Raw genomic sequence first — 13,259 nt, 5'->3', positions numbered from 1 at the left:
TTTTTAATCAAATGGGAAAAAGTATAAACTAGAAGTTTATGGGCACAGGAACCTGTTGTTTGTTTTTTTTTTACTCAGATTGAGGAAGTCTGTGTTGTGGGTAGCTTGTAACAGACTGTAGATGGTTAGGTGGGGAAGAAATTCTCTTTTGAAAAAATTAAATTAATGAAGTGTATGTTTACCACTTCCTGCTTATTTCAATGGTGTCTTTAGAATTTAAAGTAATACAAGTTTATATCTCACCAGTAACACCACAGAAAATGTGTTATCCACTGGTATCAACTCAACAGTGATATGCAGAGATTTAGAGTGAAAATTGCAAAAGTAAAGTATGTCCTTTCTACAGAAAAGTGATAGGTTTTTCTTTTGAAAAATTGTCTTTGCTAGAGAAAATTTTTAAAACTGAGCAACCAAGAACTGTTCTGACCCCTGAAGCAGCTGGTTTGCTGTTGCCCTGTGTTTTTGTTTGAGTCTCTGTAGACATCCACAGGGGTTTAGTAATTATTCCCAGTGAGAGGAGCATGATCTGAAGATAAGTGGTTAAAGGAATACTACAAATACTTTGCCTGCCCGCAGCCTGACTGAGTTGCTTGCCTACATTTGTGAAAAACCTTCCAAACACACTTTCTGAATAGGTGCAAAGTGCTCTCTGGAGCCAAGAACACCTCTTTTTTGGCTGGCCTTACATCCTTTTTGGCCTGCATTCCCTGGAGATGCAGAGTTGAAGTTAGGGAAATTGCACATGTGCTTGGGGATTTTGGTGCCTGTGTCATTCAACCACAAAAACAACCTTCTCTTTGAAGCACCCAGAATGCCTAACCAGGGATCAGCAGTTTCTCTCCTCAGTGGAAGAGGATCCCGGCGAGCATTCAAAACGTTCAGTGTACCACAGTGTACTTATCTGTGACATTTCACTTTTTCTGTAACTGAGCTCCTGTTACCATCGTTCATGCTGTGTGGTATTCTAATAAAGAAGCGGTGACATGGACTTCCAGGGTTTGGGGGATGGGTATAAGGTGTGTGCCACACGCAATAAGCGAAGACAGCAGTATTTCTCCAGCCTTCTGAAGAACACTTGTGAAGTTACTGTCCAACCCCTACTACCCCTTAATCACATACCTTCTCTCCCTCTGCCATGGAGCTCGTTGCATGGCAGTCAACAAAATTGCCATTTACGGCCAGACGCTGATCCTGCCGTTGCGACAGAGATCTGACTGATTCACCACCTTCGATAAAGTCCCGCTGAATGTGGACAGTGTCCGGCTGATACTCAGAGGGAAACACTGTTTGCAGTAAATATGGTTGGAAGACTCTGCCCTAGTAATAGTATTACTTAAAGAGTGGTTTCAGGTCTGTTTGGTTTTATTTTGGTATTTATACAGACCTGACTTCTGAAATATTCATGTTCCTGACACGTCTAAATATATACCCTCGAAATGCTTTGAAGTCTTTAAAAGTAACATAGTATAAAGAAGTTAATCACCCGGGTTTGTTGATAAATCCTGTGCATCCTATTTAAAAGCACATTTTTACTTTGCATTGAGTTTGACCCTTCATTATGTGTGAGAAAGTGAAAATAGAAGTGGCCTCGCTTGATCTCTTGGGTCTACGTGCAGAGCAGCTGATAGCATCGCTAACAAACTGCACCAAAGTCAAAGAGAAGCCCTTTCCCCTTCCTCGATTTACCAAATTTCCAATTAACACTGAGAACAGGATGAAGAGGGGGGGTTGCACCCTGCCCTTTTGGTAGAACACCCTAACTGACACCAAGGAAAGGAGTAACACATCTTGACTCACGTGCAAAGCAGCCACGGCGTCTGGCTGCATCTCAGGTTTTGCATCTTAATTTCTCTGAAAGCAAAATATTTCTCCACTCTCTTTCCAGACAAGGAAGCTGACTTTGTTTATTATTTATGTTGGTTTACAAAACTGGCCATGTTCCTTATGTTAAATAAATTCACCACAAATACTTGAACAACCCATTACACTTTTACTACAACCGCTACGGATTAGTATTTAAAAATAGCATCGTGTACCCTAGATTATCAACTGCCTCTTCTCAAAATGGTCCAGCAGAAAAAGTTTGGCTTCGCACTGCCCTTGGAAAGTTAAGAAATTCCAATTCTGGTAAAACAAGCTGAGAAGCAAGTTCCAAAGACCTTACTATCAAACCAGCTGATCTCAACCATGGCAGGATCACAAGGGGAGAGAGAGTGTGGCTCAGAGAACCAGATCCTAAAGCATTTAGGGCTTCCTAGGGCAAAGCCAGCTCTCTGAATTCTTCCCAGAAACTGATTAGTAAAGCCAAAGTACAACAGAAGCAAATCCAAAAAGGAAGCGTGTCCCAAACCAGTCTGTTCCCATGTCATTTATACTATTCTTTTGGCAGGATAAGGTGGAGACTCTTTCATAGTTGCGGAGAAGCTAAGTCATTTTCTATAAACCTTCACTGACACTAAAATTAGTTATGGGCTAGTGCCTTTTAAACCAGGTTTCATCCAAGAGCAAATGAAACTATTCGCTGGGTGCTGTTGAGAGATGTCGCCCGGAGAGAAGCTGCTGTTTCAGCCAGTGAATGCACGTGGGAGTAATACCGATAAAAAGTTAATGTATCAGAGACAAGGATTTCCGCAAGGACACTGCTGCAGTCTTGCTTGCCATTGCACGTGTGCCGCTAGTTTATATCCACAGAGATCAGCCCTTCACTCTTTGCCATCAGCTGGAGTGGTGCCTGCCCGTGTAATAAGATCCTGCAGTTGTTATAGCATGTACCAAATTCCAGAGAGATAGAGGGAACTCAGTTAATATTTTTTAACTTTTTGGATTTATTTTTCAGTGTTGACCTATGGCAGCTACGGAAGAGGCGTAAAAGAAATCTCTGTGTAATTTATACTTCTGTGAACTGTCATACATACTAAAACAAGTGCCAATGGAGTCAACTGCAGGAAATCTTTATTATTTTCTTAGAAACTTTTTTAAATGTAAACATCCTGTTGATACAAATCTCAGATTCTTCTGATGTTTACTTAGCAGCTGCCATCGTTGTGCAGTGTCTTGAGTACACATACCATATTACAGGGTACTAGGCTGACAGAGCCCTATTCTAACTTGTGTTTTACTTTACAGAAGCTAAGGCTGAAGGTAATTCTGAGCAAGTTAGTGGTAAAACAGCTTACAAGAGCACAGCTGTTATTTTAAAACTATTTGAAACTTAGAAATTGCATAACTATTTAAAACATGGTATTGAATGGCCAGCAAAGATAACCCACATCCCCTTTACTCTGCCCTCACTGTCAGATCCTGAAAGAGGACATGTTTTAGTCACTCATAACAAGCAGGGTGTTGCATCAGGAATCACATAAAGCCCTTGTCATGACCAGTGGTAGCTGGGATTTCCGTTCCGAGTCAGGAATACCTGGAACTCTCAGCATTCAACATTGCAAAAGAATAAAAAATACACTTCTCGCCCTCATCGCAAAAAAGTTAAAAAATTGAATCTTAGAATCACAGAATCATAGGTTGGAAAAGATCTCTAAGATCATCGAGTCCAACCATCCACCCAACACCACCATGCCTACTAAACCATGTCCCAAAGTGCCACATCTACATGTTTTTTGAACACCTCCAGGGATGGGGACTCCACCGCCTCCCTGGGCAGCCTGTTCCAATGTCTGACCACTAATGGAAATATTGAAAAGTTTAAGCCCAGAAGAAAAGTAGAAAAAAACCTATTTATTGTTTTGTAAATCTGTTTTATTTTTAAGGTAGTCTCATTGTTTTGGGGGCCTGACCCACCATTTTTGCCTGCTCAGGTTGGCAGTGGTTTTCCATTGCTGGTACGATGGTTATCCTGACTCAGGATGTCTTTACAGCCATGCACAGTCCTCAGGGAAATATGTACTTTACAGATCCATGCCAATCATATAGTGCACGCCAGTGTTTCCTACCATTAATTAAGATCCCATTTACCTCTGGTTTCACATGGTTCATTAACTATGCCTGACTGCGTGCTGTAATAGGAAAGCTCCTGATGTTAAAATGAAGATGAGAATTTATGGGTTCTGGAAACATTTGTTTAAATATGTCTAAAATGAATCTGTCTTAATGTGTTAGGAAAATAGATAACATCCTAACCTCTGTGTGTTTTGTGGCTGTGTGTGGCACAGGCAAAGAGCACAGATATGTTGTCATTCGAAGGGAGACCCTCGACACCACAAACGACAGTCAAGCGTCTGTCAGGCTTCATAGGCCCTCTACCACCACTGAAAATTTACACCTTAGTTGCAACCCTGCTTTTAGATTTTATTGCACAATGCATTATTAGGGAAGCATTTTGAAAACAATTCTGAATTCTGTTGGCAGTTTCTAATTAAGAAACAGGTATGTTAAAGTTTTAGATGTGCAGGCGTACGCACCCTGACACACAAAATGCATGCACCAACATCTGCACACAAAATAAGCAGACAGAATAACAGCAGCATCAAATAAAGTTCCCTGAGTCTTCCTGTTATAAAACTGTTCTTAGTTTGTTGGTTGTAATGTACCGAAAATTTAACTGCATATGTGACACAAGTGTCTGTCCTGCCTTGCCTGTTTATTATTTATTTCACTCTAAAGGGTTCTGCAATGTCTACAAATTAGGGTCAGGGAAAAATGCATCGTTTTCTCGTGGTAAAAATTTTTGACTTGGAGAAGAAAGCTATTCATTCCAATGCAGAGGAGATACCTGCTGATCTAGTGTAGAGGGAACTAGTGAGTGAGGGGTAAACAGAGAGGCAGAGGAAGAGGCAGGAGGAACCAAAGGCTCCATTTGTTTGGCCAGAGGTAGGCTTCTGGTGATGTTGGAGGTGGTGGATTTGAGCTACCTAAGCAAGACTGGCATATGAGACACACGAGCTGCCTGTAGCAGCAGTGGAAACCAAACAGGATATGCTACCAGAGCAATCTGAAGTTGTGTCGGATCATAGAATCATTGAATCATTCAGGTTGGAGAAGACCCTGAAGATCATCAAGTCCAACCCTTAACCTAACACTACCAGGTATTTATGTATGGGCACCAGAATCATGCTTGGTGAGTTTACTTGTAGGAATCTACAGGTGCAGTAGGCATCAGAGGTGCCAGTGACCCCATTAGGGTCAACAGAAATCCATTGAAGAAGGCACGGTGGAATTTGGCCCTTAAACATGGACATCTGGTTTGATTTTGGGCACTGTGGAATATCCCCTGTCTGGCCTCCAGCTGTTTGGCCAGAAAATTGTGGGTCTCATAAAATCTGTCATACCTGCCAGTCTCATGCAGGTATCTCTGATATCTAGAGCATCTCAAATGGCATTAGGTTCCTACACTTAAGCAGCTGAGTTCTTAGTGAAGCCTGAAGTGCAGCCTCACCCACCTTACTGTAGACACCTGTTGTTTCAGCTGAACAGCTTTCTAAGCATCGATAGCTTTACTGAATATATCTTTCCTGACTGTGTGGTGGGAATTTGGATGTCTGGTACACATGTAAACACCACAGTACAGTTACCTGTATTTAGGTGGTTTTATGCTGAACTGAACAGAACCTAGACACTAGGAACGACTGATATTTTGAGAGACATTTGAGGAGCGGTGCTGGGAACTGGTTCCAAACTGATAAAATTGCTGGGGGTAAAAACATCTAGGGTTCCAGCTGAGACTCGGAATGGGATGGAGAAACCAGAAGACTAAAATTTGGACTTGGTAGGGCAAGAATGTGAGACTAGAATAAGAAGCAGAAGTAGTGGAAATCGGAAATGACTAGATAAGGAGAATAGAGTTGAAGCAATGAGCCAACGTGAGGTAGAGCAGTCGTGAGACCAGAAAGGAACAAGACAGAAGTCGTCATACTTGGACAGATTGGACAAACAACTGGCCAGCGAGGCCAGTAGCTGCTAAATATTCTGCCCTTTTCTGCTTGGAATGGAACCGGAATTTCCAAAATGTTTTCATTCCTGTTCTCAGCAGGTGCCTTTGGCTATGTTTGCCTTAGTAACGGGAGCAGCACGCTAGAAGACAATTTGCAGAGATAAATAGTAAGTGGTGAGGACCTGATGTTCCCAATGTAGGCATCTCAGAGGGTTTTTACTTTAGCCAGCAGTTGTCTGGTCCCATGGACTGAATGTCTGCTGGTGACTGGAGTTTGCTAAGTGTGATCCTGAAGAGCGTCTTTGCATTAGTTTCAGTTGAAAGGAGTTCATACAGTCAAAGACTACTCGATGATATGCAGCAAAGCAAGGCAAATCTGGACAAACATGTAATTTGCTTCAAAAGCACATGATAGACCCAAACTAAGTCACTAATTTCTGTGCTGGACACCCCGAGTGTGACACCCAGCAGGAAGGTGTCCCGTGTTCCTCTGGCCAGAAGCTGACAGTGCTACTTCTTTCAGTTACACCATTACCTTAAGGGACAGAGGCCTAACGCAGCAGAACTAGAGGTGCAAACACTGTTGCCAATACATGTAGGTGCCACATGGAAAATACCTGGGTTTTGATTTACCACCTTGAAGTCTAGCTGACTGTATACACAAGCTCTGCAAAAACCAGTTGATACTGCATTACCAAGCATTTCAAAGCTCGGGAAAGCTAAGCTCAATTCAGATGCCTTTTATGTATGCATTGAGAGTTGATCTTTTATTAAAACATCACTTTTCCTTTTTCCTCTTTCATTAATCAAATGAGCTGTGTAATGAAGGAGACAGCAGGATGGAGAACTCCTACCTTATTTGTGGCAGAAGCAGTAAAATGCCTGTTGAAAGAAACGGAAAACAATATGAAGTAAAAATGGATAGCTTCATAGTAAAGGCACCTAAACTTCACATCCAGGAATGAGCTGTTGGTGAAGTCAGTATCTTTCATAGATGGTCAGATTTTGTCCTCGCTTTCCTGAGTATCTCATTTAAGACCTTGAAGTCTGTTTTACAGACAGATAGACAGTGTTTCAGAGCACCCGCAGATGAAGTCCAGGTGTGCTCTCCATTGAGCATAGTCAATACTGTGTAACGCTACACACGCTGGAAAACCAGCTGTAGGTGTTTCAGACCACACTACATACTTTCAAATTAATGTATGTAGTTTGACATTAATATCTGTGCTCCCCATCTGCAAAATGGGGATAAAAATGGCCACTAAGGTGTTGCGAAACTAAATTAATAAATGTGAGCATGCAAATCCTGTAGTGGTGCGTGCCAGAGGAATGCACATAAGAAAATAAATTCTGTCTGTAAACCATGAAATATGTAGTAAATAAATCCTCAGACCACACACAGAATTTAAAATGAAAAATACTATCAAATAGCAGCTCATCAGCTGAACATCATCCTGTCAGTGGATTGAATGAGTCAAGGATCCTTTGGATCATGCAATGAACGATTAAAGCGCAATGCAAAGATAGCAGAGGCAAGCTAAGAATGCACATAAATCTTTTGTTTAGGCATTTCCAAATCTGTGAGTTCTCAAGTTTACAGCCCTACCTGGAGAACAGCCGATTCCACAGTTCATGCAGACTAAGCCAAGTATTTTATCCACCTTTGTAAGCGTAAATGACTTTTCATCTTTTTCTAAGTGATCATGTGATGAGACTCGACAACTAGACTATCAAAATATCTAATAATTTCAGGGACTACTCCATTAAACTGGAGTTGCTCCGTTTCTTTTTTTCTCAGTTTCATAACCTTTATTTTTGTATCTGTTGGTAACAGAGCCCAGGGTTAAACATGATTCAGTCAGATGTTTGGCTTTCAGAAGGCCTGAATGCAGCTGGCCGTTTTACGTTGCCTTTTTTGAAGAATTTTTGCTAGTGTGACATCCTGTGATTTATAAATCGAAGGCAAGATCAAAAGAAATTTTCTACTAAAGCAAACAACATACCTTGTTTCCTGCAATTAGTGAGTGACAAAGGAAACCAATACTATTTGCTAACATGGGGTGGTTTATGTTGTATGTTTTACATATACATAGAAGTATAACTTGGGTTGGTGTCTATGCAATGGAGGTATTATATTTTGGATACAGCCGATAGTCAGCAATATCCAAGATCTGGGTACACTTCAACAAGAGAAAAACGAGTTAGATGAAAACTTGTAACATCTTGTGAAATGAAATCTGGGCTCTTAGCCCACCTCTGCCCCAGTGGGTGCATTTATTTATATTCCACATGGCTACAAAAATGATGGAATTGAAGATTTTTGTGATGAAAGGAAAACTTCTTGTCCCCTAATTTATGTCAGCGTTGCTCAATTATTCACTGAAGTACACAAATGAAATATGAAACAAATGAGAGTAACGCAGCTGGGCCAAGCTCTGTGTGGGACATGTTGAGCAATCAACATCCTTCTGGTACCTGCATTCAAACATTTCAGTATAAAGAGTCCTCGACATTAATCTTGTTCCTGTATAGTTTTAAATCTGTAGGTTTTTACTCTCTCCCAGACAAGCACTCTCCCTTCAAATACTTTATAGAAATTAGAAAACATAGCTATAGTATGCAAAGTTGAGACAGAAATGGGGGGAAATTATGACTTGGGAAAGGGCAGCATTCAGTGTTCCTAACAGACAGAAAAGACACTTTATGATATTTGCCTGGAATTTATGACTTTTGCATCTAGGTGGGCCTTGTAGCACCTGCTTCATAGAAGTTATTGAACAAGGTTATTAGGGCAAGATCAAAACAAAATGGACTTTAGTAGAACTTTAGTTCCACATTACAACCCAGTACTTAAAGGGAGCCTGTAGGAAAGGTGGCTACAAACTTTTTAGTAGGGCCTGTTGTGATAGAATAAGGGGTGATGGTTTTTAACTAAAATAGGGGAGATTCAGACTAGATACAAGGAAGAAATTTTTTACCGTGAGGGTGGTGAAACACTGGCACAGGTTTCCCAGAGAGGTGGTCAATGCCCCATCCCTGGAAACATTCACAGTCAGGTTGGACGGGGCTCTGAGCAGCCTGATCTAGTGGTAGATGTCCCTGCTTATAGCAGGGGGTTTGGACTAGATGGCCTCTAAAGGTCCCTTCCAACGCAAACTCTTCTATGATTCTAAGATTCTATGATTATAAAATTCTCCAAGCAAAAAAAGTTTTGCATCTGAGAATGACCGTAATTGCTGTTATTCTGACATGACTGAGCGAATAACTTCTGGTTTACATCTAACACCAAGGTCAAGAAAAATAGGTGCTCCTCCACCTAAGGCCCCAGCCAGGAAGGCAGAGATCACACCTAACAGATGACAGTAAGACTGAGCTACTCACAAATGTGGAGTAGCCTCCTACTTTCTCTTCGTTTATATCCAGAAGAAAGCCATAACGGTTAGCCCCTTCAGCTGGGACACAGCATGAAGTTTACTGGTAATTTTGCTATTTGATTAAATAGCTAGAAATCTAGCACAGAAAAAAGCTAATAGCTAGGGAAAACACAGCAGCTTGCCTGGTCAGGGGTGGACTCTGTGGACAGCTAGATGTTTTGATCCATAATAACGAATTTCTTAAAACAGCCAGACTTTCATCAGCAGATCTCTGTTGTCAGAGTTAAGCCTGTATTGTGTTCCACAGTTTTACAGGTGAGGAAACCGAGTCACAGAGCATTTAATTGGCTTCATCAAATTGCAGACTTGAAAACAACCGAGAACTGCCAGTTTGCTGTTCCTCACAGTATATCTTAGGTCATGAAGCATCACTTATTTCCAAATAATTCAGTGCTCTTTGTTTGGATATTGGTCGATTCATCAGTAACTTTTCAAGTTAAAGATTTTATATGCTTTGATTTCTAGCTGATTTTTTACTATGGAACTGGAGACAGCTGGTGTCCACAGCACTACTACGATGAGATCAAAATGGATTTTCCAGACGGGGACATTCGGCTTTGTGAGAAAGGGCTCCGCCACGCCTTTGTGCTCGATGCCAGCAAGGAGATGGCTGCCATGATCACAGACTGGTTACAGGATGATCTGACCAAATTATAAACATGGATTCAGTGATTAACAAGAAAATGATGTAATTATTTTGTGACCGTGTGATTTTTTGTGACAGAGTCTGTCCTATTTTTTTCTGTTTATTATAGATTATGGCTTATTTTCTACTGAGATGTTTTAGAGAGAGTTAAAGAGAGACTGGCTGGTCCAAAGTATAGTTTTATTGGTTCAGTGGTGATGTACCTTCACCCTGTGTCTTCAGGACTCTGCAGGACTTGGCAAAAGGTGGAATATTTATTGTCTGCTAGCACTCTAGACAACACTCATACTAGATTCACTGGCTACAAGTGTACCTGAGTTACTACCACCTCACTCACCTGCTGGAGAGCTGTCAGGGACGGGTTTGGAGCAGCCCAGCTGGCCTGCTTTAGCAAGAAACACCAGGCTACTCTGGATAAAAATCCCGCTGTGGATGGATCCTGGTGTGCTTTGGAAGACTTGGCCCTCACCACGTGTCTTATCAGTCCGTGTAACCCTGGTGCATGACAGCCAGACCAGCCCAAGGCCCCGGGACAACCCTAACGTTGTCTCCTCCAGGTCAGATGGGGTTGGTGGTCAATCAGAGGTCAGGCTGAGTTTGGGATAAGTACAAGGGAGATGTGTAGACGAGGTGTGCAGTTTCTCCGAGTCTCAGAAGGGGTTTAAGGTGCTGCCAGGAATCCATAGGGTATTAAAAACACCATAAGGTAACTGTGGCTGCTCAGCGAGGGCAAACATATGGAGCTCTTGTCTGGAACACGTTTTTTTCGATTGGCTGTAGAGAAGGTAAAGGATGGTGGTCGAAAGTGCCAGTATTAAAAGGTTAAAATGGATTGCAGAATCCTTATGTAATTACTGATAGGTGGCCTAGCTCTCCTAATGAAGTCCATGAAAACAGTGCTTGCTCAGCAGCTTTAAAGAACTAAACCAGTTTTGATGCATGCCTAAATTTCAGTTCTTATTCTCTGAGGACCAAAGTATGGAGTTTTCTGCCAAGCCACAAATTAGGTAAGCCCATCGTGAGAAAATGGCTGGTATTCTGCCATGGCTGCACCCATGAAATGGCATGAAATGTTACTGTTGAGAATCAGATCCTTGCTATAGCATATTGCTGACAGGTACACTGTTCCTCACATTTGTTCATCCCTCCCCTTTGCAGACAGCGAAAAACTAGGGAAAAACATCCTAGCCATTGTGGTAACAGAAGAAATTAGAGGCGATAGCTAGAAATGAAAATAATGTAAGGCAGGGGAACAGAGCCAAGTGTAATCAGGAAAAGCTTTCTAGCCATGAACCTGTGAAATGGTCTCCCTGCAGAGTTCATAGAGACATTTATAAACATGAAACACTACAGAATATAGTCAGGGGAAGTCCTGCCCTTGCAAACAGATGCATTTAGGTGATGCATTGGGTTTCTAATTTATATGATTTATTAACAGTTTTAATGTGGTACTAAGGAGAATGGTACTGGAGAATGTTCTCTGTGATGCAAAAAGACCAATTAATTCCTTGCTTTTCTTACACGATTGTATACACACCTTCCACTTCTCTCCAAACCCCCCTTGAATCTTTCACTAATATTTAGAGCAATTTGTAATAGAATTCATTTTCTGGGTATTTTGGACTAGTTTTCAAACCTGCCGACAGTGGATTTAAGTGACCTTCTTTGCATCAGAAACTGGTTTAGCTTTTGAGACTAACCAGTGGATTTTCAGATTACACTGCCACATAGTGAAACCAACGCTGATGCTTGAGGCAGAAGTGTTGAGACCACAGCTGCAGCAGCACGGGGAGGAACCAGCAAGATTCGCAGTGAAGGGACCATGCCTGTGCGACTGATCCTGCTTATGGGAGAGTCATGGGACTTTCCTTCTTTCTACAGGGCCATATTCAGTCGTGATCAAACCGATTCTAGTGCTCACTCTAGAAACCCGTAGTGCTATGTTTCTGTGTGTGTTTAAACACCCCACCGATGCTGGTGTGCGTTCCCGTTGGACGGCCTCGGGGCAGATGCTCAATGCATCTGTTGGCCTGGGTGCTCCTTCTGGGAGAGGCGGGGGGAGGTGTTCACATACGTGGAAATATATCTATGTATATGAATATTCATCTGCACATGTTCGTATCGTAGCAACATAAAAAATACAGTTCACTTGGTTGTTTTGGTTTACACGTTGATCTGGTTGAACAAAACATTTGTTCTTCAAAGTACATGGAATCGGGTAATCAGCTTGTGAAAGTTCAGCTGTTGCAGTGGATCTCCTGAGGACAGAAGTCTTGCATTAACCAAAGATGACAAGCAACTATTCAAGCCTGGAAACTGAAGCACCTACAAGAAGCAGTTGTTTACAGTGCATTATTCGTATACTTTGTATGAGGAATTAATTTAGCAATACTTGTACTTGACTTATGTATGCCTTTTCTACAAATGTTAATTCATTATAATAAATCCTACTGACTGCGTTAAGACCTAAACGGAGATTAGATCTGGTCAGCGATGTAATTCCTACTGCAGGATAATGCCTTATGATTTTCTTAAATGAATTTTCTCTAAGATTATCAAAACCATAGTGATTTAATTGCTACCTTCCTCCTAGAAGCTGTTACCGTAAGGCTAAGATCTGAAAATCTGCTATTCTACTCATTGCAAAACAGCATGGGTCTAGTTTTCACAGATATATTTCCTAAGAGGAGCTGATCTCACACAGTGAGAATCCAGCTCCTGTGAAGCCCGTGGTGTTCACCACGACCCCAGGCAAAGAGTGTCAGAAGTGCTTATGATCCAAATGTGCCAACTTGCCATGAAAACACAGTGTGGTCTTGCCTATTCTAGACTATTATAGAATTCTTGGGAAACCTGTCGCCAAGGAGTTGACTGTATGCAGTAGCACCTCATCGCTGTCATTCACATTTGTGCTTCATTCTCACCAAACAAGTAATCCTGCTGGCTTCAATGACTAACTCATGTTCACGTGTTTGGCTAGATCAATACCTTTTATGAAAAACTACACAACTCCAATAACAAAAATAAAGACATTTATGGTAAAATGTAACTTGATTCTTTATTTTGATAACTTGTTTAGTTTTAGTTCACCTTCTTCATTACTTCATGCATGCGAAATTTACAAAAATACTTGCAAAACCCCAGAATTCACATGTGATGCTGACATCTGCTAACTGCAGAGATTGGGTGGGTGGTAGGCACCTGGCTCACTTAAGCATTTTTATCGAGAGCCACTCCAAAATAATCAGTCAGTGTTTCCCCTTGCTCCCTCCAGCTCTGTTTGCTGCTTTGAATG

The 13,259-nt window shown here is 41.5% G+C and overlaps 1 protein-coding gene across 4 annotated transcripts in view; it reads left to right on the top strand.

The window, feature by feature from the left end:
- The window catches only part of LDAH (lipid droplet associated hydrolase), a 132,663-nt gene extending 119,650 nt beyond the window's left edge, over positions 1–13,013 (top strand). For all 4 annotated transcript variants that reach the window (XM_075414905.1, XM_075414904.1, XM_075414902.1 and 1 more), the window contains one exon: positions 9,784–13,013. In XM_075414905.1, the coding sequence (XP_075271020.1) occupies positions 9,784–9,975 (192 nt within the window). In that variant the 3' untranslated portion in view covers positions 9,976–13,013. The remainder of the gene's footprint in view (positions 1–9,783) is intronic.
- Positions 13,014–13,259: the final 246 nt, after the last annotated feature.

This window comes from Opisthocomus hoazin, chromosome 2 (assembly GCF_030867145.1).
Source record: "Opisthocomus hoazin isolate bOpiHoa1 chromosome 2, bOpiHoa1.hap1, whole genome shotgun sequence".
Taxonomy (NCBI): Eukaryota; Metazoa; Chordata; class Aves; order Opisthocomiformes; family Opisthocomidae; genus Opisthocomus; species Opisthocomus hoazin.
This window is presented reverse-complemented; position numbering and strand designations above follow the sequence as displayed.